Below are 25,638 nucleotides of genomic sequence, written 5' to 3' on the forward strand. Positions count from 1 at the left end.
TTGTTACGTTAGCACTAGGTGACGTTGTAAACCACAAAATCGATTTTATTCAGATGGAACACTCATGCCAGCTACGCTGTAAATTGCCATGGTCAAACTGATACATCCAACCACTTTTGTATATGCCATTTGATACAGATAGAAACATGCGATGTTTCAATCACTTACAAAGGCATATAAAAACAAAATCGCTTTCGAGTACTCTCGCGAGTGCGACACGTCGCAGTTTACACCAGACCTGCATAAACAACACAACGGAACGACTCAATAGAACACGTGTACTATACGGCAAATGTTGAATTGGTATGGTTGTTAGAAGCAGTTAGCGGTCTTCACGTTTCTTATAGATAGTGATGAAGACGTTCATTGTCTTAACTCTTCTATTACTAAATGGTTTCTTCGAAAAAACCGACGGAGGAACTGGATCACCAAAGAATCGAGTAATTTATGAATTGACTGACAAAAATATCGAAGTAGCCGTCAAGAAGAATTATTTTGTTGTGATATGTTTTTGTGAGTATATAAAAAAGCGTACATAGGTTGTCACGTCGACTATATTTTAAAATTCGATTGTTCACTAGATTCAGGGAAGTCAAGAACTAGTCGTGAATTTGATCAAACTTTCCTTCAAGTGGCGCAAGAGGTACGCCGGGAGTTTAAATTTATACACTTCACGCGAATCGACGTTACAAGATATCCTAGGATCGAAAACGAATATAAAATATCGGAGCTTCCTATGCTAAAATTTTATAAGAATGGAAGACATTATGATTTCATCGGTAAGAAACTGTCCGAGATATTTGTGTCTGCTTGAAGCGTTTACGGTCAATATCTTTCTAGGGGATAAAAGCGTCAAGCACATTACCACTTGGATACACATGGCATTGAACACTCCATTTGTATTGACGTCTGGCTCCCAACTCGATAGTTTAAGGAAAGCAGGAACCGTCATTTTAGGATGCTTTCCAAATGTATGTTGATTTTTCGTTCGTTAATTCCATAAGCGACAATTATTCATACGGAGAGCTCAAATACTATTACAGGAAAAACCAGCGGACGAATATGACAAATTTATCAACGCAACACACTGGTTTGTGTCAGCCAAGTACATGCCGTTGCCAATGTTTGCCGTGATAGAAAACGAGGAAACTATGTACGAGTGTGGAGTGGATAAAGGATCCGTAACCGTTCTCAAAAGTGTCAGTAAAGCTTGTTGTTTGAATATATTTATTTCAATTCACGTTCAATCCATAATGATTAGTTCGATGGCCGGGAAAGAGTGACGTATAAAGGATTGCTTACTGACTCCGATCGCCTTCTGCAATTTTGCGAGGACGAGAGTCAACCAGTAGTATTTCCATACGGAAGAGAGGAGGTAACATAATTTTATTATACGGAACATAATAATTCACACCTTAGGTAGACTGCTGGGTATAGGCCTACGCGTGCAATTGTTTTTGTTTAACTTTGTCATGTCACAGTTTACAATGAAATTGACTATGGGAAATGTCAAACATCAACACGTTTTATTCATGGATCCGAAAAGTTACAACTTCAAGGAAACTTACGACAACTTCAGAACTGCAGCAAAATCTTTCATGTCAACTCCGGTTAGTGAAAATCGTTGAATATAAGAGTTCGTTAGGAAACTAAAATAATCATGAATATGAATATACGTAGATTTCAAAGATACAATAATAGCGTCATCTATGATGACAGAATATGATACCAGTCGTCTCTGTTTGAATTGTCACATAATAAATGTAGAACTTCAACCCATTTTCGTCAGATGCAGATCTACGTCAGCGCTGCTTTTCAATGCACCAAAACGTTTTCTGTTATTAAACTAATCTTAGTGATATCATGCTTAATGAAAATGTGACTGCGCTGACCACTTTTCTCTGTGGCATTAATATATATTTTCTTACTCCATGTCAGCCATACATAGATCAATGGCTCACCATTCACCAAGTAGTTAGTCATGTGTGAGTTGTAGCCGTAAGCACATTGCACAGAGGACGGATTCGCAGAATTCCATGGGTTACGCTAGCCTAGCCTCGTGGTAGCCTTGTGTTCGGATGATGATAGTTCGTTACAACTATCGTTTCATGTTATAAGCGCTGCGTTATACCGTTTCAGGATGACATACAGGTACTATTTATACACGTTGATCCGACGCAAGAGGGAATCGATAAAGTTACTTCATTCTTCCACGTCGACGTTACGCGAGATGCACCATGCAATCGCATGACCAAGTTAGATGAATACCATTCGAGATTTGTACCATCACAGAATGATTTTACCAAGGACGGATTCATATCTTTCACAAGACGAGTATTGCGTGGGAGTGTCAGGGTATGTATGCCAGTTTAAATGTTTTGAAAGTCGGTTGTGTAGGCATATTCTAATTTTATATGATAAGCTCTGTAGACAATCTAATGGTACTGCTCAACTTAAAGTTGACTCTTTTATTCAACGCAAAAGATTTCATAATGTTGCAGGAGGCGTCTGAGTCTTTATATAGCCTATACATATAATCTTAGACCTGCTCACATGGTATAACAGGGATATCTTTGCCCAATTTCAGCGCACGACACGAAGTGAAGAACTTCCTTCGGATTGGAACAGATACCCTCTCAAAATACTGGTCGGATCCAACTATGAACGCGTAACGCGTGAACGTGGAAAGACAGTCTTTGTTATGTATCGTAAGTATAGAATTCATTATATTGGTATCGAAAATCAGAATGTGCTTGAATTCAATTCACATTAATTCAATTACTTGAAAGATTAAATAAAGATTAGGGCTCTATACAGTTTCGTCCTTGGTAGACTATTTACTGTGTGTCCCAATTTCAGGATATCGCCCGACACAATCATTAAATGTCATCCCCAATGACACTATTATATACTATATGATTTGGCATGAAATGGCTAAACCTTGTTAATAAACGATCCTTATTCCCAAATTGTTCATAGGCTATTGGTATTGCTCAATGCTCAAAAATGCTACTTTATATACCTAACGCTTGTGACGATATACCCTTAGCGGCCTTGCTGCTGAGAAAAAACTGAGAACGGAGTTTAATAGGTGTTGTCGTACCTACTTGTGCTTTATCACAATACATAATTCACGCAAGCATCCCACATTTGACAGAGATCCCTTACAACGAGGCGTGTAAGAAGGCACTGCCGGTGATGGACGAAGTTGCGATGAAAAACAATAACAACAACTCGGTTGTCATCGCTACGATGGACGTGAGCAAAAATGATGGCGAAATTGATGTGCATTTCGAATTTCCATCCTTCAAGTTATTTACAAGTGATAATAAAGTAAGGAGAACAGTTTTGAGTTTCCATAGATACGCAATATTAACAGTAATAAATATCGTGAACGCGAAAATGAAATATTTTTCGAGTAGATAGAATTGTTGTTGGAGTTATAGAATTTTCTCAATATCGGTTGAGTAGCCAATACCTAATGATTTCCAAGGTAGTTGCACAGACCTTGCATAAGTACTGACGTAAGTAGCCATGCCAGTTGCCACCACGACTCACAGGCCCCTATTTTTCCATGTATCGAATTCCCTCATGAAACCGTATAGTGAAGGGTTTGATTATAATTATATTGTACATGCTGTCATTGCTGTGTACTTAAATTGTAGAATGTAAGTATTTTGGTGAGTCTATCTATACGAATCACAAGTTCATGGAAGTAAATGGCATAGGTTTATTGATGACATGGCTTGGCTATATATATTATGATTTAAGATACCAAATGGCGTATAGGCCTACTTCGTGTAACTATAGATACATGACATCTCGTTGACAGTACTGCAAAAACGTTCTGCGTTTTTCACCAGGTTTTGAGATTCACGGGAACACAGACTGCCGAAGCCATTCAATCATTTATTGACAGCAACGGGGCGATCCACATTGGGGTATATCATGTTTATTCGTAACTATATTCCAAAACTTTCTTCGATTTACGTGAATGTGATTTCGTCAGGGCATCGATCCAAAAACCAAACCTGCAAGTATCTACGAATTTGGAGATAAGAAATATCAACTTTACAAGGATCCAGATGCACTGGATTACGGGAAAATGGAAGAGTTACAGACATCAATTCTTCCGATCGGCAAGCACAGTGAGTTAGCTAATTCATTTACGGTTGTTCGTAAATTAAAAATGATCAAGGTTGCTGGGTAAGAAATTTCCGCGAGAAAGTTAAACCTCGGAAGGTATTATAAGGATAATTGGAGTAATTTGTGGGGATTACCTGAATGGGATTTTCTGAAGATCACTTGAACAATGAACTGAACAAAAGTGAACAGAGGCGGTCAAGTTGAAAGGCAGTGGCCTACAGAAACTTGCTCAAGTACGACATTGTGGTGCGAAATGCCAACAAGCTATAAACACCAAATATTATATTTAAATAAGTATCAACAACAACAACAAAACAACAACAACAACAACAACAACGACAACAACAGCAACAATAACAATAACAATAGCAACAATAACAATGCCAATAACAATGCCAATAGCAATAACATTACCAATAGCAATAACAACCAGTGTTCCCAGTATACTTTCTTCAGTGGAATTTAGCCGGAAATAATTCGCCGGCGGTTCGCGAAAAGGAATGATCTTAACAACAACAACAACAACAACAACAACAACAACAACAACAACAACATCAGATGTAGTAAACACTGTATACAGTATATCCAAAATAGATCTTGCGGGAGCAGCATCACGCCTCTCCGATACTTCAAAAAGGGAAGCACTTCGTTTTTAACACTATCTGCATGTAATTTAAGTGGACACGACATGGGTAGAAGTTGGCTCCCTCCTGCATGGTGGATGTCTTTGTATGCGAACAGGCTCGCGTTCATTTCAACATTTGGCGTTTCACTTCGACTCAATTCTTTGTGTTGCCTATACGCACCGTTGTTATAGTCAAAGGATACGAGCCACTGGCCTATAGTTGTTACTTTTAACTTGTGATAAATCTGTAATCAATTTTGTCTTTTATGCGTGCAGATCTACACAATGAGACTAACCGAGTGTTCGAGATTGACGATGACGGCCTTGCCAGCATTATAAAATATGCAGATTTTTACGTAGTATGCTTTTGTAAGTAAATGCCGTTCAACCTGAGGTGAGTAGGATCTTTCTAACAAATATTGTCTATGATATAGATTCGGAGAAGTCCAGACGGAGTCGCGAGTTCCAGTCTGAATATTTTAACGTGGTGGTGGAAGTGCACAAGACAAACCCGTACATTCGCTTCGCAAGGATTGACCTTGACAAACATCAGCATATTGAGATTAAGCACAAAATTGATGAAATACCGCTGCTCAAGTTCTATAAGTACGGGCGACACTACGACTACAGAGGTAAAACACTTTTGTGTAGCTGGAATCTCATCATGTTAATTTCGAATGGGCCGTTTACGGTTTGGGAGGCGTGAACTTTTTAACAAACGGGAATGTCCACCTACAAGGTATAAATCCAATGAACAAAGTCAATTTTCGGTTACCTGTCCATTCAAAGCGACTGTTTGGGGGATGAGATTCTTCCATGTGCCGTTGCTAGACCGGTGATTTGATGCTGAATTTTGTATGCAGGGATTCCCAAGGCTGATAATATCACCAACTGGATTCACGTAGCCATGAATTTACCAGCCATTGTTCCGTCCTCAAGCGAGTTTACAGAAATGAAAAAATTAGGTTCCGTTATCGTCGGCTGTTTTCCAGGAGTGAGTTGGAATCAATTTGTCGGTCTGCAAGTTTATTTCATCAACACTGGTTCTTTTCCAATAGGAAGCACCACAAGCGGAGTATAAGAAATTTTTGAATGCGAGCGCGTTTTTCGTTTCTGGTAAAAATCTGCCATTGCCACTCTTTGCTCTGATCAACACGGCGAGGTTGATGAGAGAACTCGGGTTCGCGAAAGGATCAGTGTCGGTTATTAAGAGTGTAAGTGTCATTTGTGGAAAGTGCTAATCAGTGACATCCAGGTTTCTCAAAGTGCAAGTACCTTGGTCTGATTAATACCTCTCAATCCTACTGGGATAACTTTTATTGGCTAGCGGTTCGTATATAGAAGTGACTCTCCATCGCAGGCTAATTTGTGATAGTTAACATTCGTGTTGGTTTATTTTTGAGCTTTGCCAATGACGATATGATTGTATATTGTCTCTTGTATTACGCCATGTTCCTTTTGTAAGCTATCGTTCTATATTCTACGCCAAACATCGGTTTGTGGGAAAGCGTGACGCGTACGAATTGCCTCCAAATGGTACCAACATATACTCTGTTTGAATTTCCGGCTATTATTTTTAAAAGTTATATTACAATCGCATTTCTATACGGTGATGGGTAACTTGAAAGTCGAATATCTATTTAGGAATATATAAACACTTCGTTCACTAACACGCCGGGGCCTACGATACAAGCGGAGTTATTGCCGTCGAAAAATTTGGATTTGAATAAAATAGTATTTATGGTGGTCACCACTATAATAAATAATTAACGAATTGGTCACCGTAAATACTATTTTATTCATGATCCAAATTTTTCGACGGAGATAACTCCGCTTCCACTGGTTGAAACTCAACCAAATTTGATGAACATCGTTTCTACAAACAACCTAACACTTTCATGGGGTGAACAAAAAATTTTCAAATTTTTTGTTATTTATTTTTATATATTTAAATAATAAATAATATTTATACAATGAATAGAAACTTTCTTCTCATGTAGCAATGCGGCTACTGGTTGGATTTGAACCAAATTTGGTGTATAGGCTTAAATTAGGTAACCTAACAATTTTATCAAGTAGCCAGTGCGATTTGAGAAAAAAGTCATTTTTGAAGAGCCCTAATGTACACTTGTTCTTAAACATTTTTTTGTTTGTAAGTTTGAAAACGGAGCGAAATCGGTGTACGGGGGATCAATGTCTGACTCGGACAAGCTGCTGAAGTTTTGCGAGGAAGAATCCCAGCCGCTTGTTTTCCCTCACGGTCAAGCTGAGGTATAAGCGGATTAAACTTAACGATTCTATGAATAAATGAAGCAATGTATTCATCCGCGTCGATATTCTTTCAGTTTTCTTATATTTTGACGAGACGAGACACTAAACTGCAACACTTATTGTTTATGAGCCCGAATGATTACAATTTCAAGTCCACTTTCAACAGCTTCAAGGAATCGGCGAAGAAATTCAGAAAATCACAGGTTCGCGATTGAATGAAGTTACGTTTCGATATATAACATTGTTCGTTCGTTTATTAACATCATTATTCTTTTGTCGCTATCCCAATACAATTACATCGCGATATTATGTGGTATTTATATTGAATATTGTTATTATGGTAGTATTATCATGGTCACCATGTATCTAGTACTGAATACATATGTACAGTATTGGACACGTGACAAAGCATGTCACCTGTTATTTGAACGTCTGGATGTAAGGTGGAAAATATAGCTCTCTAAAACGTTCTGTTGCATCTGCGTTAATCTACATTCTACAATGTCAGGAGATTTTCGCCTTTATTATTCGAAAGCATTGTCAGACCTGTCAATACAGCATAAAATGTCTAATCACTAATGCTACTCTTTTAGAGTGACATCGAGGTTTTGTTCATCCACGTCGATACAACGAAGAAAGACATTGAAAATGTTTTGGCGTTCTTTCACGTCGACCCAAAAAAAGACGTGCCTTGCAACAGGATCGCAAAGCCCGACGAATTTCATTCGAGATACGTTCCGGAGAAGAAGGATTTGACGGAATCGGGATTCACTGATTTTACGAGACGAGTTTTGGATGGGAAAGTATCGGTGGGTAAATGACCAAGCTGTGTAATCTAAAGTGACATGAATGTATTTCTTCGGCTTAATTATGAAGTGCTAGGTTTTATTACTTGAAAAGAAATTCATTCAGTAGTTTTGAAAAGTTCATTTAGACGTGGGTGTCGCATGCCTTTGATAGCAGGGGTATGGAATCTATTTCGTCAAAAGAGTCATACCCTATGATTTCAATTGTAATTCTGAAAGAGCCATATGAGGATTTCTATTTACCATTACGTCACAATTGAGGATTTGTGAAGTCATGGGGACACGTACAATCGAAGTAAACTATGCACAAATACATGTAAATCGTCTTGTGCACCATATTTGCTGTGTAATCTCGTGTTAATGCCCCACTCAAGCCCGTTGCTCGACGTTTGCACATGCGACGCAATGAAAAACGCCAGTTGGGCAAGGCACAATTATGCTTAGGTACAGGTTTTGGGAAGCTTTTGCAAGCTTCACATTTTTAATTTTATTTCCCTGAGAGCCAATATGATGTTTTTTTAAACTTAAGGCAATTAAAATGTACATTTTACCTCAAAGCAGACAATGGTAGACAACATTAAACATGTGAATTTACTGTTTCTTCCTCAGTAACACACCCTAGTACTGTCAGCGACTTTCCAAGGAATCCGCAGCATCCGCGAAGGGAGCCATGGCTAAATTGTTGAACTGGCATTTATGCAGGCTCAATCAGTTCCTATGTACAGTAATAATATATTTAGCCCACACTCATCGCATATTCTCTTTGCCAATTATGTGTCATATACGTACAGAAAACCGTCCGAAGCGCAGACCTACCGAGCGACTGGGACAAATATACTTTGAAGATACTCGTCGGTAAAAATTACGAAGAAGTTACGAGGAAAAAGGGACAAATAGTGTTTGTAATGTACTGTGAGTACACTGGCATCAATGGGCTCGATCCTCGGAAAATACTAGTCGTTTTTTTCACGATAAGATGTTCCCCAAGTCGACGAATGCAAAAGGGTGATGCCGGTTATGGAAGAGGTGGCGATGAGATACCGTGGTAACAGCACTGTTACCATAGCGACGATGGACATAAGCCAAAACGACGTCGAAATTGACGTTTTCCAAGAAGTGCCAACGTTCAAAATGTTTACCGCGGACAATAAGGTGCACTTTCGAATTTTAAATACTGATATCACACGCGTAAATAATGTTGTGTTCAGATATACCGATTCAATGGAACCAAGTCGGTGGAAGCCGTAATGGAGTTCATCGATAGCAATGGAGAGAGCGAAACCGATGTGAGTTGATAATTATGTTCAGAGGTAGTCAGCGTTAGCGTTACTCAATTGCAAGTACAATAGGAAATTTACAAGACAGTATCGTAGAAGTAGGGCTGTTGCCTGGGCGATTCGGTTATGAATCGACTTTATAGGGATAGGCAACGTATTCGAGTATATCTTTTTGTGACGTGATAAGATGATGGATGCTATGAAATTTTAAATGTGTAATTTAATGCGGCCGCAAAGAATATGATGTCAGTCCCTCACCACATCAAATATCATTTGGTAGTTTTTTATTGCACTTTGTGGCAATATTGCGGGTTGATCCCTAGCTCACGGCGTAGTGGTATAATCCACAGCTACAACACCAATGGATTGTGGGTTCGATTCTGACCGAGGTCGACTCCAGAATTTCTACCTAAGTGTTAAAGGTTTATCTAGGCTCCTCCTCGCCATCTCATCCGTGTAAGCCAGTGGTTCTTAACCTTTTTTCCTCCAGCGCCCCTTTCAAAAATTATCGTGCTCCAGCGCCCCCCACCTCATATTGTAAGGACTGTATTAAAGACAATGGGCAAGAGGGCCCTAAGCACTTCGTCAGCCCCCTAAAAACGGGTTCTATACCACTACCGAGAAAACCATTACCGAGAATGGACATTACCGAGAATGCTATTACCAAAAATGGACATTACCGAGAATGGACAACACCGAGAATGGACAACACCGAGAACGGACATTACCGAGAATGGACATCACCGAGAATGGCCAGTGCCAAGAATCCAACTTACTGGGACGGAAATTATCGATATTTGCACCTGAGAATCGACACCTAATGTGACAACGTCGTGATGCACATACACACGACCTGTACACATGCATAACATGCCTGCATTGCATGTATTGCATTCTCGGTAATGTCCATTCTCGGTAGTGTCCATTCTCGGTAATGTCCATTCTCTGTGGTGTCTATTCTCGGTAATGGCATTCTCGGTAATGGTTTTCTCGGTATTGACCGGACACCCTAAAAACGATTTTCTTGCGCATTCATAGCGTGATAAACCAAACTTCTGCGGGCTTCGCCCCCAAGAACCCCGTCGCGTGATTTCGATTGTCAGCAAAGTTTGTGTGGCCTGGTCGCCCTGGGCGTCAAATTTTTTTATAATGCATGAATGAATAGGTGGTAATTGCATATATATGTCGCTATAAACTTTCTATCCTCTCCACCCAGGTAATCAGATTTACTAGTAGCGCTGAGTGAGCTGTTGTATTAGAAAATGAAGGCCACGTAATTTATAATTGAACATATTCGGGCGTGCCTGTTGGTACAATTAATTTGTTACATGTTGTTATTTTGTTACCTCTTGTCCGGTATATAGTCAAAAGATATTGAAACGCATAAACGTATTAAACCAATGTAAGCACACGATTCAGAATTGGTATTTCTTAACAGGCAAATAATTTTATCTGATGGATGTTATTTGTCCTGTGGGGTGCAGATTGCGACAATACGATAATTCGGCACGAGCGATTTAAGAACCTATGGACAATTAGACTTATATATATCGAAGATTTACGTCAACATAAGGGCAATCCTCTTCGGCTAAGATTTTCTCGCTGAGGATCTTTTTGACACACTTCTCGGAGTCCCATATTGACCGGAACTTCTCGTGTCTTCGTGCGTCGTGGCGTGGTAATGTCCGACGCCGGAATGCCTATTACTAATTTCTATAATTATGCGAATTCTTCCGTGGGGGAGTCGTCAAAACATGATGTGTAATTTATGTTCATTCACCGAAATAATTTAGGGCACCCTTCGAGCTCACGGATTGGGGATTTGGGTTGCAACAGTTTCGGTTCTGGTAGAGGTCAAAGTCCAGTCGGTCTCTTCGAGACTTTGGTATTGGAAATATTTCGCGCTTTAATCGCGCTCGAGGACCATTCGACTATAATAAACCATTTAATATTTGTTTGTGGTATATTGAGGGTTAAATCAAGGTTGTTATAACAACAATCGGGCACGGTCTCATACCCTGTGGTTCGAACCATCCCGAATTCACATCTGCGATTGGCAATACGGGGAAATTAATGGTATTGGATTTTGTCTTAGTGCTTTGTGTAACTACAAGTAAGTCAACTGAGAATGGGATGCATACATCTGCTCACATTGAATTTAGTACTGTACCCAGTTATTAATTTTAGCGTGAATGTATTCCAAACAAAGCAACTCATATTATATATTAAAACGTTCATGTAAGGTTGTGAACCACAACACTTGATAGTATCATCCTCTATGATACGATAAAGAAATATTCTGACGATTTAATTTTGTAGCTCTGAAATACAAGTATATTTAGTTATTCATTTCGTACACAAAGCTTCAAACCTATTTTATGTACGAGGGGGCTCTAAAAGTACCCGCAATTCGTTTTACATGAATTATAATAATCCATTACATTTATTAAAACATATGTAGCAAACATCGTCGAGTAATGCGACCAAAAATTTTGGGATTTGACATGTTCTGTGGAATGTTAATTTGCTCTGAATACTCACTAAGTATATGTCTTACTATCACATCATCTACTACGAAGACATTTTTCTTCAGCGCCCCCCATATCGCCCCCTGAGCGTTACCGCCCCCTTCAAAATCGTCAGCGCCCCTTGGGGGGGGGGGGGCTGGAGGCAAGGTTAAGAACCACTGGTGTAAGCGGTTCCTTATGAAAGCCTAGAAGTGAGCCGTGCTACAAGTCGACAGATACGGAATCATAAATAAGGAATATCTGCTTATGCAAATGACCATAGTAGTCGACAAACACCATGAATATACCACAAACAACGTCACGAGTTCATAGAAATGTCATTCATACTAACGTGCGTAGTTTTGCACCACATCTTTTGGATATTTACCACACGCTTTTGAACCAATCGAGACTTTCCAGGTTTCCACATTTGAAAAATGTATAAAAACTAGAATTTTCGTTTATAATTATTGGTGTGAAATAGACGTATAATTTGAGTAAACTCGAAAAAAAAGTCTCTCACAATTCGACAGGAATTATTTCAAACAATACTTGATTCGGGTTGGGATACTCGAATCATAGTGCCCGACCCTACAGTCAAGCCTATACTTCCAATGGAAGCATAGAATATGAAAGGTCAGAAAAGGCGCGAGATACAGTAAATACCAGGGATAATAGCCGCATAAACCTTATTTTACCTGTTTAAATAAACATGCTAAGAGTGAGAAAATGAATAAATTATGGATCCGAGGCTTTCGATATCACCCAAGAGTTTCACAGAAGTGATTTGTACCTGATTTGAACTCGATACCGAACAGTAAACACTATGACTTGGACTCGGTGGTGAATTGAAAGTGACTCGACTTGACTCGAGTCAAAACTATAAAACTAAAATTGACTTGTGACTTGGCTACAACCCTGGTAAACACGTAGAAGCACAGTTTAAAATCTTTTGCCTGTAATGCAAAATTCTGTCGCGTTTTTTCGTCGTGTTTTCAGGGTATAAACGACGTTCTTGTACTTTGCGTTTCCCATATCTGTTGGACGCATGCACGCACAATCGCACGCACGCATGCACGCACAATCGCACACCCTTTTGACTAATGTATGCATAAATGATTATTATCGATCATATTTCTCGCAAGGAGAAAATGGGTGAGGAAGCTATATTCCACTTCCAAAAGCTACCCGAGGATGTCCGAAACCCAGAGGAATTGAGGTACGAAGAGGCGGAGAAGAGAGAGAAAATGTGGAGCCAGGACGAGATGAAATCCATGGAAAGCGCAATAGACGGTTCTCAAGGTACGTGGGAAACGGACACGAAGGAGTATAGGCCTACTTCGTTTATTTTATCCCAATCCGCATATATAAATTGAAGCTCAGGCTCCTATCCACCACTCTCAATCCGCATTCTGACTCCACAACACACAGCTTGATGGGCTGAAAGGTTGGGGTTTAGGGTTGTATACTTAAAACAAGTGATGTACTAAAACACTTATTTTTGACGAATGCCATGTTTTTTCCCATGAAGTTTTACAATTATGCCATAATTCCGTAAATACTTTCAAAAATACATGTGGTACACGATACGGAATGGTTGGAGCCTTCGAAATGGTCCTCGGGCTGTTATAGCACGTAGTTTATTGTATATCATTGGTATGAAATGGATATTCTGATGATGATTATGACCTCCAACTGTAAAATTATTGCACATCCGGTTAACCTGTCCTGAAGCATAACGTACCTATTTATTGCGATAGCTACTTATAGGTCCATTGTAATTCAAATCTGGTACGCCCCAGTACACCCCGTACGAGTGGTGCACCCTTTAAACATTATGGTACACCCTAGGCCTAGGGTGTACGATACACACGGTTGAAGAGCCCTGCGATCCGGCCAAACTATTCTGAAGCGTGAGCTTGCCTATTTATGGTGATAGCTAGTAAATTGTACACTGTAATGCAAATCTGGTACGCCCCAGTACACCCCATCCGAGTAGTACACCCTTTAAACATGATGGTACACCCCCCGGTTGATGAGCCCGGTTCTAGAGCACAAACGCCGACATACAGTTGAAGTGTCATCAAACGAATTATGCCTCGTTTTCAAGGCTTTATATATGCATTGGTGTGTTGCATGATTGCTGCATGACATATTGCAGGACTGCATGACAAAATACAAGACACGCAGCACCCGCACGACGGCGTCTACGAGTTGGATAATGTCGCTGTTGAACGACTGATCAATGAGATGTCTTTCTTGGTCGTTTGGTATTGTAAGTGACGTTTACTACCTCTTTCCATGAGACTCATATTTTGCCGACGATGACGACACAGAAATGTCATTTCCACTACTGTGCGTGTAGCTTTTTAACGTATTGGATGCTGTGATAAGATCAATTGAGGTTCGGAAGATTGGACCCGCAAAAGTATTGAAACCATAAATAACGTTAATGATTTTCTTTAATTCTTGATGGGAAGTGAAGTATAATTTCATCACTCGAAAATCCGTCTCTCACTGTTTGTTTGTTTGTTTTGGGGTATTCATGGTGTTTGTCGACTACTATGGTCATTTACACCAGACCGATATTCTTCTTATTTTCCGTAACTGCCGACTTATAGCACGGCCCACCTCTAGTCTTTTGTAAGACACCGCTGACGCGGATGAGGTGGCGAGGAGGAGCCTAGGTAAACCTCCAACACTTAGGTATCGGAATTCGGAAGTCGACCTCGAACCCGCACCCATTGGTGTTGCAGCCGCGGATTATACCACTGCGCTATCTCGCCACCTGTATCTCTAACTGTTCGGACTTGAATCATGTCAGTAAATGCTCCATTCGGATTCCATTACTCGAATCATTGTTCCCAGTCCAACAAATGACAACAATAGTCAATTTACGATACTTAGCCTATATAGTTTTTTTTTCGTACAGTAGTTATTGATTCAATACATTCACAACAGTACAAACGTGAATTATATCGATATATATAATTAGATTCCAAGGAATCCCGTGCTAGCAATGACTTTGAGCGCCTATATTACAACGCGGCCGCTGAGCTGCACAAGGAGAACAAGCACATCTGCTTCACGAGAATCAACATTGACAAATACCGAGACATTGAGAAAAAGCACGCCCTGAAGGAATTACCCATGCTGCGGTTTTACAAGCATGGACGCCATTTCGATTTTGTCGGTAATGGTATTTTGACGCCGACAACCTGATCCTGTTGTGACGTGTCATGTTTTGTTAGGAGAGAAAACCGTGCAGCATATCAAGTCATGGGTGCATCTTGCCATGAACACTCCGTTCTTACTGAAAACCAAGGCCGAACTGGAGAATTTCAAGAGTACCAGCACCCTTGTCGTGGGTTGCTTTCCCGATGTTAGTGGTGGTATTTTTTCTGGACGTGACCATTCACCAATTTAACAGAACTATTGTAATGGAAGGAAGAAGGGCGGTTTATTTTCGCCAGCATCAAACTTGGACATATGGACAAGTATATAATTTTAGTTATGCAATTAGACCAATTAAAGCGAAATGCCGGTAATATAATTGTGATAAAATTTGTGAAATGTATCTATTCTCTAACATCAAATCTAATTTGATCTAATCTAATTTCAGGATTTGCTGAAAATGCTACAGACTTACTGTATAGTGCGAATCGAGCCAAGCATGCTGTACATACATTTTCCATTTTATGCTCATAAAAACGAATTTTGATTTGATATGATCTTGATTTTTGTTTTATTTCTTTCTAATTCGGAATATAATTCAATTTCAAAGTTTTCGCGAATCCTGCAATTCAAATTCAAATCTAATCTGAAAAACTGTGTAGCTCTAACTCTAGTGCTACTAATTTGGAAGTTTACCAGTTGTGCATGTACTACAACTCTGGTCCGAACCGTCGCGGTGCTTTGGTAATATAGATTCTGAAACAATCGTAAAGATATCTACTCAGTCCCACTATTTATTCTTCTCCACGTGAACCTATGATGTGCATAACGCCTCGCTGCAATCATTATTTTGAATAGCTTTTTATTTGTGTTCTGCATGTTCTGATGTCTGTCCTTGCGTTGACAGGGGAATCCAGAATTGGAATATGGACATTTTTTAAACGCCAGCGCTTTTTACATGCCAGCCAAGTATTTACCAACGCCCATGTTTGTAATTTTGACAACGAGAAGCCTGGTGCAGGACGCAGGGCTGACGACCGGTTCCGTCGCAGTGTATAAGGTATAAGATATAACATCTAGGGTTGCATTTAAAACAAATGGTGTTATAAAACACTTTGTTTAAAACATGTTTTGAACAGCGTTTAAAAATCCGTTTAGATCACGTTATACAGGGGCTATTTCATGGGGTTGTTATGACTATCCCACTCACAGAAGTGATGAAACTCATCTCAAAACAAATATGTAGTATTCAAAACGCAAATGATAAAAGTAAACAGTGTTTCCTATAAAACTGATCAACTATAGAATTTGAAGCAGTATAAATGCACTTGGGTAATTGATGCAGAGAAGAGCCTAGGCCTACTTGAGTTACTCTCGATCATGAAGTCACAAACTTGAATGGCCTCATGATGTCTGAGTATTACCCGAGTTTGATACGTCCAAAAGCATTTTCCACCCATTGGATGTGTTATTGTTCAGAAATTTGAAGGAGGGGCCAAAGTCGAATACGACGGGTCATTGTCGGACACACACAGACTCTTGGATTGGTTGGAAGACGAGACGACGCCCATTGTCTTCCCGTATGGAAACACTGAGGTATATTTTTGGATCGCAGCAAAGCGAAATTGGAGAATATTATCTGCATTCGCTTGGTTTTAGTATGCGTTCCGATTGTCGAGGGGTGACATGAAGATGCACCATATTCTGTTTATGGATTCGAGGGCGCCGTTTTTCAAAGAAACGTTTAGGAATTTCAAAGCCGCCGCAAAATCGTTTAGAAAGAACCGGGTAAGATGTGGACGTGATCCACCGATCAAGGATAATCCGATAATTATCAACGAAAAAATCAAATACCTCCCCTTCTACTACTTGGAATTGAGTCCAATTTGTGTTGCATCGTCTTTGAAGACAGCTCAACAATTTCATGGGGTTGACAGAAAAATTTGATTTTTTTTAATTTTCCCTAATAAATCAAAATTTTGATTGGATCTGCGGAGTCTTATACTTGTTAGAATTGAACCAAATTTGGTGTGCAGCGTTTTTAGGGTAACCTCACAATTTAATCAGTGAATGGCTGGAATCCAGAAAAAAAGTTATTTTTGAACAGCCCTAGTGGACTGGCACGGGTTTTGGCAAATGCAGAGAAGTATTGATTCGAGTCACGATTTTTTAGTGGCTCGACTTGACTCGGGTCATTTTTTAAAATGCGTTTAATGACTCGACTCGACTCGAGTCAATTTGTGTATTGACTCGACTTGTACTCGAGACATTGTGCATGACTTGAACCAAGTCATATGACTCGAAACTAGGACGGCCAAGACAGACATTTCATTGTAACTTCGAAGAATAGTAAAGTCACGGGATTTCGTCTATCACTCCTGATACGTGACAAATAGGACCAGAAGCTGTTAGGACTGAGGAAAATTTCGATAATATGAATCCGATCCACTCTATATCACTCAAGCAGAGTTGAAAAAGTGGGCCGAACCGGATTGAACTGAAAACTAAACAATAAACATAATGGTTGGGACTCGAGAGTCAAAACACTTTGACTCGGACTCGACCCTCTTACTAACTAACTTGGACTCGGACTTGACTCGGGGGTGAATTGAGAATGACTCGACTTGACTCGAGTCAAAACTACAAAAGGGAGATTGACTTGTGGCTCGTAACCTTGTGACTCAGAGATGGAAGTCGGGCCGGGCTTTTCGGGTTCGGGCCGGGTTCGGGCCGGGCTCGGGCCGGGTTCGGGCCCAAAGTTATAAAAATTATCGGGATTGAATCGGGCCGAATAGTCACTACGAAAAGCATTTGATTTGCAATTTTGTTCGAAAGTGGCACAACTACATATAAAATACACCAATACCGTATCACGTATAAGTATGGCAATATCTGTGAATAAATTTTATACGAAGTACGAACCCAGATAAACTTCATTATAAGACGGCGGTGTTAATATTTATTAAAGAAAGCTTTTAGATGCGCCATAGTGATTTTGTCGTCCATGGTGAATTGCTTTAGGTCTATACGGAAACTAACTTATATTGTATTAGGCTATGTGACAGCGGTAGTATTGTTATATAGCAGTGTTGGGATCAAGTCACTTCCTTCGAGTCACGAGTCATTTCGAGTCATTGCGCATTTTGACTCGAGTCAAGTCAAGTCAATCGATTTTCAAAGGTGACTCGAGTCAAGTCGAGTCAAGTCAAGTCAAGTCACGAGTCAAGTCACAATTCAAGTCAAGTTGCCATTTCGAAGTATGAGGCATGATTGCATCATTGCATTTTGCTAGCTGTCTGAAATACATATTGAGTGGTCCCTGATTCTGAACCGCTAAACGAATATAGAGTTGAATATACACGCAAGCAGGCGCTGTATCGCTCACATATACGTATAACTGGTAAACTACGTTGATAGTCACCAGCCAAAATAGAGAATAGAGAATTGATTGAGAACGAATTGATAAGATGCAATACATTACCCATTTACAAATTGAGAGACGAACCCGACTGTATCCAGTAACTGTTGAGGCTATTGAAATAATCAATTCTTCGCATAACGTGTGAATGCAACGCCCTTTGTATGGATGACAGTTGACTTGTATTTTGAACACACTATTTTTTCTCATCTTGGCCAATTTCATTCCTTTATTGCTTTAATTTAGTTTAATATTGAACCATTTAATACAGTCCACATTTTGCAAAAAGGATGGTGGAACTAAGTTAACAGTGGGGCTGTTTTCAGCGTATTCTCATTCAGACATATTAAGTTCTCTTGTCATATGCAAGATTGCTATCGAAAGAAAACAAAGTGAGAGCATTGAAAGCGTTGAAAAGCTCGAAATTTGAATCGTATATCAGCTTATTTGCTCGCAACAGTTGAAAATTGCTATTTGAACTAGGTTTCGGGCCGAAACGGGCTCAAAACTCTACCGTCGGGTTCGGGCCGGGTTCGGGCTGAACTTGTCGGGTTCGGGCCGGGTTCGGGTCCGGCTCACCCGGCCCGCTTCCATCTCTGTTGTGACTTGGTTACAACCCTGGACAAATGTAAAGCGTAAATAGATAGTCTGAACATCTGCATCACTAACCTAATTCTGAGCCTTACCGGGATGTTGTCAAGACCAGTGTTGGTCAGTAATGAAGGACTTATATTTTTTCAGAGTGATCGAGTAGGTTTTGACTATACTTACGCTCACTTACTCAATGAGGCTATACCTGTGTTGATGGACAGCTTTGAAAGGCTAATCTACTTTCTTCATAAACTCTGTATTTTGTAAACTATAGAAAAGAGTTTTGGGATGTTTTCATTGGCATAACAACTGCATGGGCGAAAGAGCCGGACATCACGGTAGCCGAATGTAATTTCCAAAATTGAACAACTCATGTGCATTGTCGTTAGTCATTTTGCATTGATCGCAAAGATACATGTTGCTTTCAGAACTTTATTTCAAACTTCCAAGTAGTTTCGGTATATCTCCTTAAAAAACTACTTTTAAATGTAATTGAGTAGAAATATACGGCGTCATTGTAACGCTAATTATTTTCCCCATGCACCCCCGTTCGAAACAGTGTTCCCCACAAGTCACTTCATTAGAATGGGTCTAAAGTCATGCAATGGGTAATATTTATTTTGTGGGGGCGCAAGAACCGCAAAGTGCCTTTGTTGTGACGCAGCTTGCTCTACGCCAGGGGTCGCCAACTCAAAACGGGAGCGGGCCACTTTTCAAATCTCATAGAGGCCGCGGGCCGCAAGAATGCAATATCGAGACAAATCAGGCCAGACCTTTTGCAACCACGCTGCTTCAGTTATTTATGTCTGTACAACGCTGTGCTCTGGGCGACGGGCATAGTGTCAACAAAAGAAGTAATATGTTATTAGATAAATACAAATTCTACAAAAATATCATGATCATCAATTTAATATTATTTTGAAATATGAGCTGCACATGATACCTGACAACCCTTTTCAGCGAATAAGGAATCGATATTGGAGCTAGCGAGACACTGTACTATAGGTGAAAGACTATCTCCTCGTAAGCTTGATCCTATGGGTAGCACTAAGCCCTTTTCTAAGCGTCTCAGTCTTTGCAGTGTCTGGGCCGTTGTACGTCATGGCAATATACCCAATTTCCCATGCCCATTCAGATCAGCTGATTCTCCCTCGATGGAAAGCTGTAGACACAACATCGCCAAAGCCGTTTCAGCTAGTGAGGAGTAGTGATGTTAGGCGAAAGATGATAGCTTATTTTGAAACAGCAACAACAATATTTTGAAACTGGAATTAATTTCAGCAGTTTAGAATGCTTTACTTAGCGTTCTTCTGAAATCTGAAATCAGGTCGCGGGCCGCGGAATATGACCTCGCGGGCCGCGTGTTGGTGACCCCTGCTCTCGGCTATACTGATCATTCTAAGGTTTTAACGTCGATTTACAGGATGAACTCGAGGTCTTATTTACCCTCGCCGATACCAGCAAGCCAGACATAGCCAAGGTCATGTCATTCTTCCACGTAGAGCGGAACAATTTGCCGTGCAATCGCATCGGCAAAGCGGACAAGTTCCACTCGCGATTCGTACCGAACAGACGGGATTTCTCGAGACAGGGTTTTGTGGACTTTACGAACGATGTCATGAAAGGGATGGTTCCGGTAAAATGCAATTCTTTGACTCACTTTGTATATACGTTGTATTTTAGTAGTCACAATATGACTGTAGCGCGTCGTTATAGAATATTTTGATTCTTTCCAATCTACACTGCTCAGAGTTCATGGACAAGTTTTATCAGTAGAAGAAGGATTTGTAATTCTCTGTTGATGACGATTGATGATAGTGGGACATTACGAATATCGCGTTTTATGCGTGATGATGTCGTGAGACGAAACACCATAACCATGACCAAATTCTGTCATGTCTTTCAGCGTAATCATAAAAAATGAGACGGTACAAAATGACTGTGTGACATCGAAATAATGCGAACCTTTATTGCAATTCTGTGCAATTCGCAGATTACTTGACAAAAAAGGGGTCAATACTGTTCTCAATTTTACTGTCTATGAGATTCATTTGCTATTTCACTCGTAAAAAGACTTAACGCAATACCTATAAAAGGTATGTTATCTCAAGAAATTCCAATGATTGCCAGTACGAGGTCGACGTAGAATATTGTGACTATCCATCAATCAAAGAGAGCCAGCGATGTTGCATATAGATACCACACTAAAATGCGGTCACACTGAAAACGAAATCCGTGCATTTGTAAAGATTTTCAACATAGCGCCAGATGCTTATCATGTCACCGGCACTTTCAGTGAAAACTCATATTTCACAGCCAGAACAGTTATTGTGTATGTTGCCGTTTACCTTTACACCTCGATGACATATGCCTTCGTAAGGTGGTACAGTAAGCACACCAGATTTTGCTCTCAGATTGTTACATACCATTTATGCGACATCATTGAAAACGCACTTTACTTCTATGCTTGATTATAAACTTCCAACTACCATTCCAACCCTCCGCTTATTTCAAGCGTACTATTCTGTCCGAACGACTCCCGGACGATTGGGACAAATATCCCTTGAAGATACTGGTGGGCTCCAACTATGAACAAGTCACGAGACTGAAAGGAAAAGCCGTGTTTGTTGCGTACTGTGAGTATAGAAGGCGATACTTTGATAACTTTTGGAGCTGCAACGGCACTTTTTCAAAACGTTCGTGAACCTTTGTTTCGTTTGTGGATAGGTTGAAGTTAGCGTCAAAGCATTTTAACGAACTCTGACTCCGACTAGAGAGGATGGTATAAAATTTTTGTGACTCCGACTCTGCAGCCTTGGCCATAGGTATTAGTAATATTACTATTACTATTACGGTACTATATTTAAAACAAGTTGAGTGACGCTCATCACAACACTAGGTTTTTGGGTCCCACTTATACGATCACAAACAAGGGTAATCATATATTCGAAACATCTAAATTCTGAATCATTCAGTACTGTCTTATGTATTTTCGTTATTGTCTTACCACGGTAGAGGTAATACAATAATCGCAAGTTAATATATTCAACACGGCGAAGGATAGTTTGACTAAACTGCTTGGATATTCGGAAATTTTCGAAAACGCAATTCAAAGATGCTCTCAAAATTTTTCATCCCTGAAATCACCTTTTCACGATAAGATGTAATTTTTCGTGTATAGACATCCCCGAGCACGCAGAGTGTGAAAGGTTACTGCCGGTCGTCGACGAACTCGCGATGAGATACAAGGACAACAAGACTGTCATCATTGCCGCTGTCGACGTGAGCAAGAATGACGTAGATATAGAAGTTCACACGGAATACCCGTCTTTCCGACTCTTCACTGCCGATAACAAGGTTCGTTTCTTCGGCATATCAAATGAAGTCGAAGTTCGTCGAAGTTTACTTCACCCCGGAGATAATTGGATGCGATTGTCAGCTTCGAACCTCGGATAGGACATATGTTATCCCTACATATGGCGACACGTTGCTCTAAGTTGGCCAACCGAAACTACGAGCCCGAATTCTAAGACCCAGGTCACCAAATCTGTCTGCGAAGAATGGTTTTTGAACACTGGTGTTGAATTTTCCACTAAGAAGGGAATCAGTTCATTCTCTCTTTTAGATAAAAGCTCTCAGAGGTGAAAAATCTCTTAACACCATGATGGCCTTCATCGATGCCAACGGAGCACCCAACTACATGGTGAGTGATCCAGGATACTTTTGTTTTGCAAATTTTCCAAATATCCCGACTGCCCCGCGAACGCATCTGGCCTTTTCCCGTTGTAGGACTTCGATTCGTATAGTCGCGGTAAAGGAGGCTACGAGTACGAAGAACAGGCTTACGGCACGTATGAAGATCCCTTCAAAATGAACTACGGAGCTGGCGATCAAAAGTGGGACAAATGGCGCGATTCCGATGGCAAGATGCAAGATGCCCTCAAAGATATCGAAGGTGCTCCATAGCTTGAGTGATTGCTCATTCTTCATTCAGAATTGCAGTCCGGACGCGGATGTGCTGTGCACATTGTGCATTCGTATGCCTAATTTTCCAGCATGGATTTTAAGATAATGTAAACATGGTCAGTGTTATAGATTACTTGACCACGATCTGACATGTTGACTTCGCCTATCGTGACACGCCATGTCATCTCCCTCTCTTGTCCTGTTATGTTCTTGATCTTGTTTGAGCAATAACTCATACGACGAGGTTGTAGTATGAAATAATGTTATCAGCAGAATGACTTTGGGGCAGCGACACGGCCCAGAGTGCAGTTCAACGAAAGACAATAGACAACAGAACACAGGGTATAAATACGATGCACGACACACGTGGAAATAATAATTGGCGGTAATTAATAATCCGAGAAAAATCAGAGATAAACGATACCAACGTAAAATGCAAAAACACAACATGTCCTTCTGCTGTTACTTTACATTAGGCGAGCATGCCTCTTATTCGCATATTCTATAGGGCGGGCCAAGGTGCCTGATTGAAATACTACTCCCAGACGTTTCGACTCCTCACCGTCTATTCATTTTGCAACAATCTTGTGATGGTTTAAACTGATGAAAATATAAATAAACGAATGAATGAATGATAATCATAATAGCAGAAATATCCATGAACAATGAACATATAATTGTAAACACTCACATAACCGGCGGATGCACAATGCACATATCTCTCCTAACATAGAATCTGGACATTGTTACATATTATCAGTGTTGGGATCAAGTCACTACCTTCGAGTCACGAGTCATTTCGAGTCATTGCACATTTTGACTCGAGTCAAGTCAAGTCACTCGATTTTTGGAGGTGACTCGAGTCAAGTCGAGTCAAGTCAAGTCAAGTCACGAGTCAAGTCACATTTCAAGTCAAGTAGCCTTTTCGAAGTATGAGGCATGATTACATCATTGCAATTTGCTAGCTGTCTGAAATACAGATTGAGTGGTCATTGATTCCGAACCGATGAACGAATATAGAGTTAAATACGCTAGCAAGGAGACGCTGCATCGCTCACATATACGTAGAACTATTAAACTACGTAAGTAATTGCATAGCCTACCAGCCAAAATAGAGAATAGAGAAACGAATTGATAAGATGCAATACATTACCCATTTACAAATAGATATGATACAATTCGAGCATGCGTTGAGGACAATATAAACTATATTCGAATTCAATTCAAATAAAACAAGAGGTTTGGTAAAGGTAACAGAACAGAAATAGACATTTTGCTATTTTATTATTTTACTACTAGAGTGAACGACAGCGTAAGCTGTAAGCTTCGATCACTTCGCTTGCCGTCAATTTATTTATGAGAGAACAATCGCGGCTCGGTGAAACGCTCGATCATTGAATGATTGGTCGCTTTCAAGGATTACACCAGCGTTACGCGAACAATACGAACATATGCAAGATACAGTGATTTTTAGCGACACCGATTACTTGATGACTTAGGTGGCGAGATAGCGCAGTGGTATAATCCGCGGCTGCAACACCAATGGGTGCGGGTTCGAGTCCGACCGAGGTCGACTTCCGAATTCCGATACCTAAGTGTTGGAGGTTTACCTAGGCTCCTCCTCGCCACCTCATCCGCGTCAGCGGTGTCTTACAAAAGCCTAGAGGTGGGCCGTGCTATAAGTCGGCAGTTACGGAAAATATGAAGAATATCGGCCTGGTGTAAATGACCATAGCAGTCGACAAACACCATGAATACCCCAAAACAAACAAAAAACAAACTTGATGACTCGTGAATTTTGCTCCGAGTCACGAGTCAATCCACATTTCTGATCCGCCGAGTCAAGTCAAGTCAAGTCATTTTAGCAAAGTGACTCGAGTCAAGTCAAGTCATACGAAAAAAGTGACTCGAGTCTGACTCGAGTCAAGTCATGACTCGAGTCATCCCAACACTGCATATTATTATATTTATTTTTAACATCACGGATAACATCCTACCAAGTCACACTACTTCGACTTTAACCCAACTCCAATTTTCAGTCTAATATTTTGAAATGATAGAACTCTTTGTATAACTGAATGAAACTGGTTATGTCATAATGAAAGGAAGTTATCACGCTCTGTGCTTTGTCTTGAATGCAACTGGCTAGATCAGAAATCCTGTGATTTACATACACAATCAATCACGGATGCAATGTGTCACAATGTCCAGAATGTTCAGAACAATACGTATGTATGAAAATAAAGTCTCTCTCTCTCTCCCTCTCCCGTGTCTGAGTTATTGGTCGCGGTTCCGTGCATGCCTTCCTGGATTGTATATCGCGCTCCCCATAGCGACTCAATTTATACTACGCTTATAACCTACATACGGTCTGTATGAATTTATTAGTCCAAAATATATGTAACAACAGGCAGGGACCCGAGCGACAGCGCAGGAGACGCGGTGGACAAGACTTACCGGAACGTCGACGACGATTGGAATCTCGACTCGGCAAAGTACGCCGACTTCGACGAAACGCCGAGTTACAGCGACACCTCCCGGTCTTCGTATCAACGTTCTTCAAGCTCAAGCGGAAGCTCCAACTACCATCGCAGCTCCGGTAGCCGTTTCGACAATCGTTATCACGACGAACATTGAAGATACCTTCAAACGCCTACGTAATATCTGTCGTTTATTTAATCATTTCTTTTTTTAGCAATGTCGATGGTGATTTCAACGGGAAGGGTGTGCATTCTTATCTGTAAGCTAGAGATGCAATAAATGTTCCGACTATCTCTGTGGTTCGACATCAGTGTCACAAACGGAATACCAGACAATAACGAGAGACGTATGACTTTCTGGAGGGGAGTTTTCAATT

The 25,638-nt window shown here is 40.4% G+C and overlaps 1 protein-coding gene and 1 long non-coding RNA gene across 2 annotated transcripts in view; one reads left to right on the forward strand and one right to left on the reverse strand.

Annotated features, from left to right (window-relative positions):
- The window catches only part of LOC145443756 (uncharacterized), a 232,157-nt gene that overhangs the window by 28,917 nt on the left and 177,602 nt on the right, over window positions 1-25,638 (reverse strand). The window lies entirely within an intron of this gene.
- On the forward strand, window positions 261-25,555 carry LOC145443725 (uncharacterized). Its single transcript, XM_080321675.1, has 34 exons — window positions 261-513; window positions 582-779; window positions 841-971; window positions 1,044-1,199; window positions 1,262-1,375; window positions 1,482-1,610; window positions 2,140-2,355; window positions 2,588-2,708; window positions 3,158-3,333; window positions 3,864-3,941; window positions 4,010-4,148; window positions 5,048-5,140; window positions 5,206-5,403; window positions 5,635-5,765; window positions 5,830-5,985; window positions 6,929-7,042; window positions 7,117-7,245; window positions 7,636-7,851; window positions 8,640-8,760; window positions 8,825-9,000; window positions 9,057-9,134; window positions 12,778-12,934; window positions 13,794-13,907; window positions 14,628-14,825; window positions 14,884-15,014; window positions 15,714-15,866; window positions 16,286-16,402; window positions 16,466-16,594; window positions 20,239-20,451; window positions 21,331-21,451; window positions 21,997-22,172; window positions 22,441-22,518; window positions 22,605-22,770; window positions 25,192-25,555. The coding sequence occupies exons 1-34, from the start codon at window positions 354-356 to the stop codon at window positions 25,416-25,418; spliced, it is 5,010 nt and encodes a 1,669-aa protein (XP_080177801.1). The 5' UTR covers window positions 261-353; the 3' UTR covers window positions 25,419-25,555.

The sequence above is a fragment of the Botryllus schlosseri genome, chromosome 7, assembly GCF_051294905.1.
Source record: "Botryllus schlosseri isolate E-star chromosome 7, Bs_hap1, whole genome shotgun sequence".
Taxonomy (NCBI): Eukaryota; Metazoa; Chordata; class Ascidiacea; order Stolidobranchia; family Styelidae; genus Botryllus; species Botryllus schlosseri.

Bases quoted from the DNA above. Each gene is read 5' to 3' on its own strand.
- LOC145443725 (XM_080321675.1), top strand. From the start codon at position 354: ATGAAGACGTTCATTGTCTTAACTCTTCTATTACTAAATGGTTTCTTC. The intron at 5,766-5,829 runs GTGAGTTGGAAT...CTTTTCCAATAG, and splicing joins TCGTCGGCTGTTTTCCAGGA to GAAGCACCACAAGCGGAGTA. The intron at 22,771-25,191 runs GTGCTCCATAGC...ATGTAACAACAG, and splicing joins TGCCCTCAAAGATATCGAAG to GCAGGGACCCGAGCGACAGC.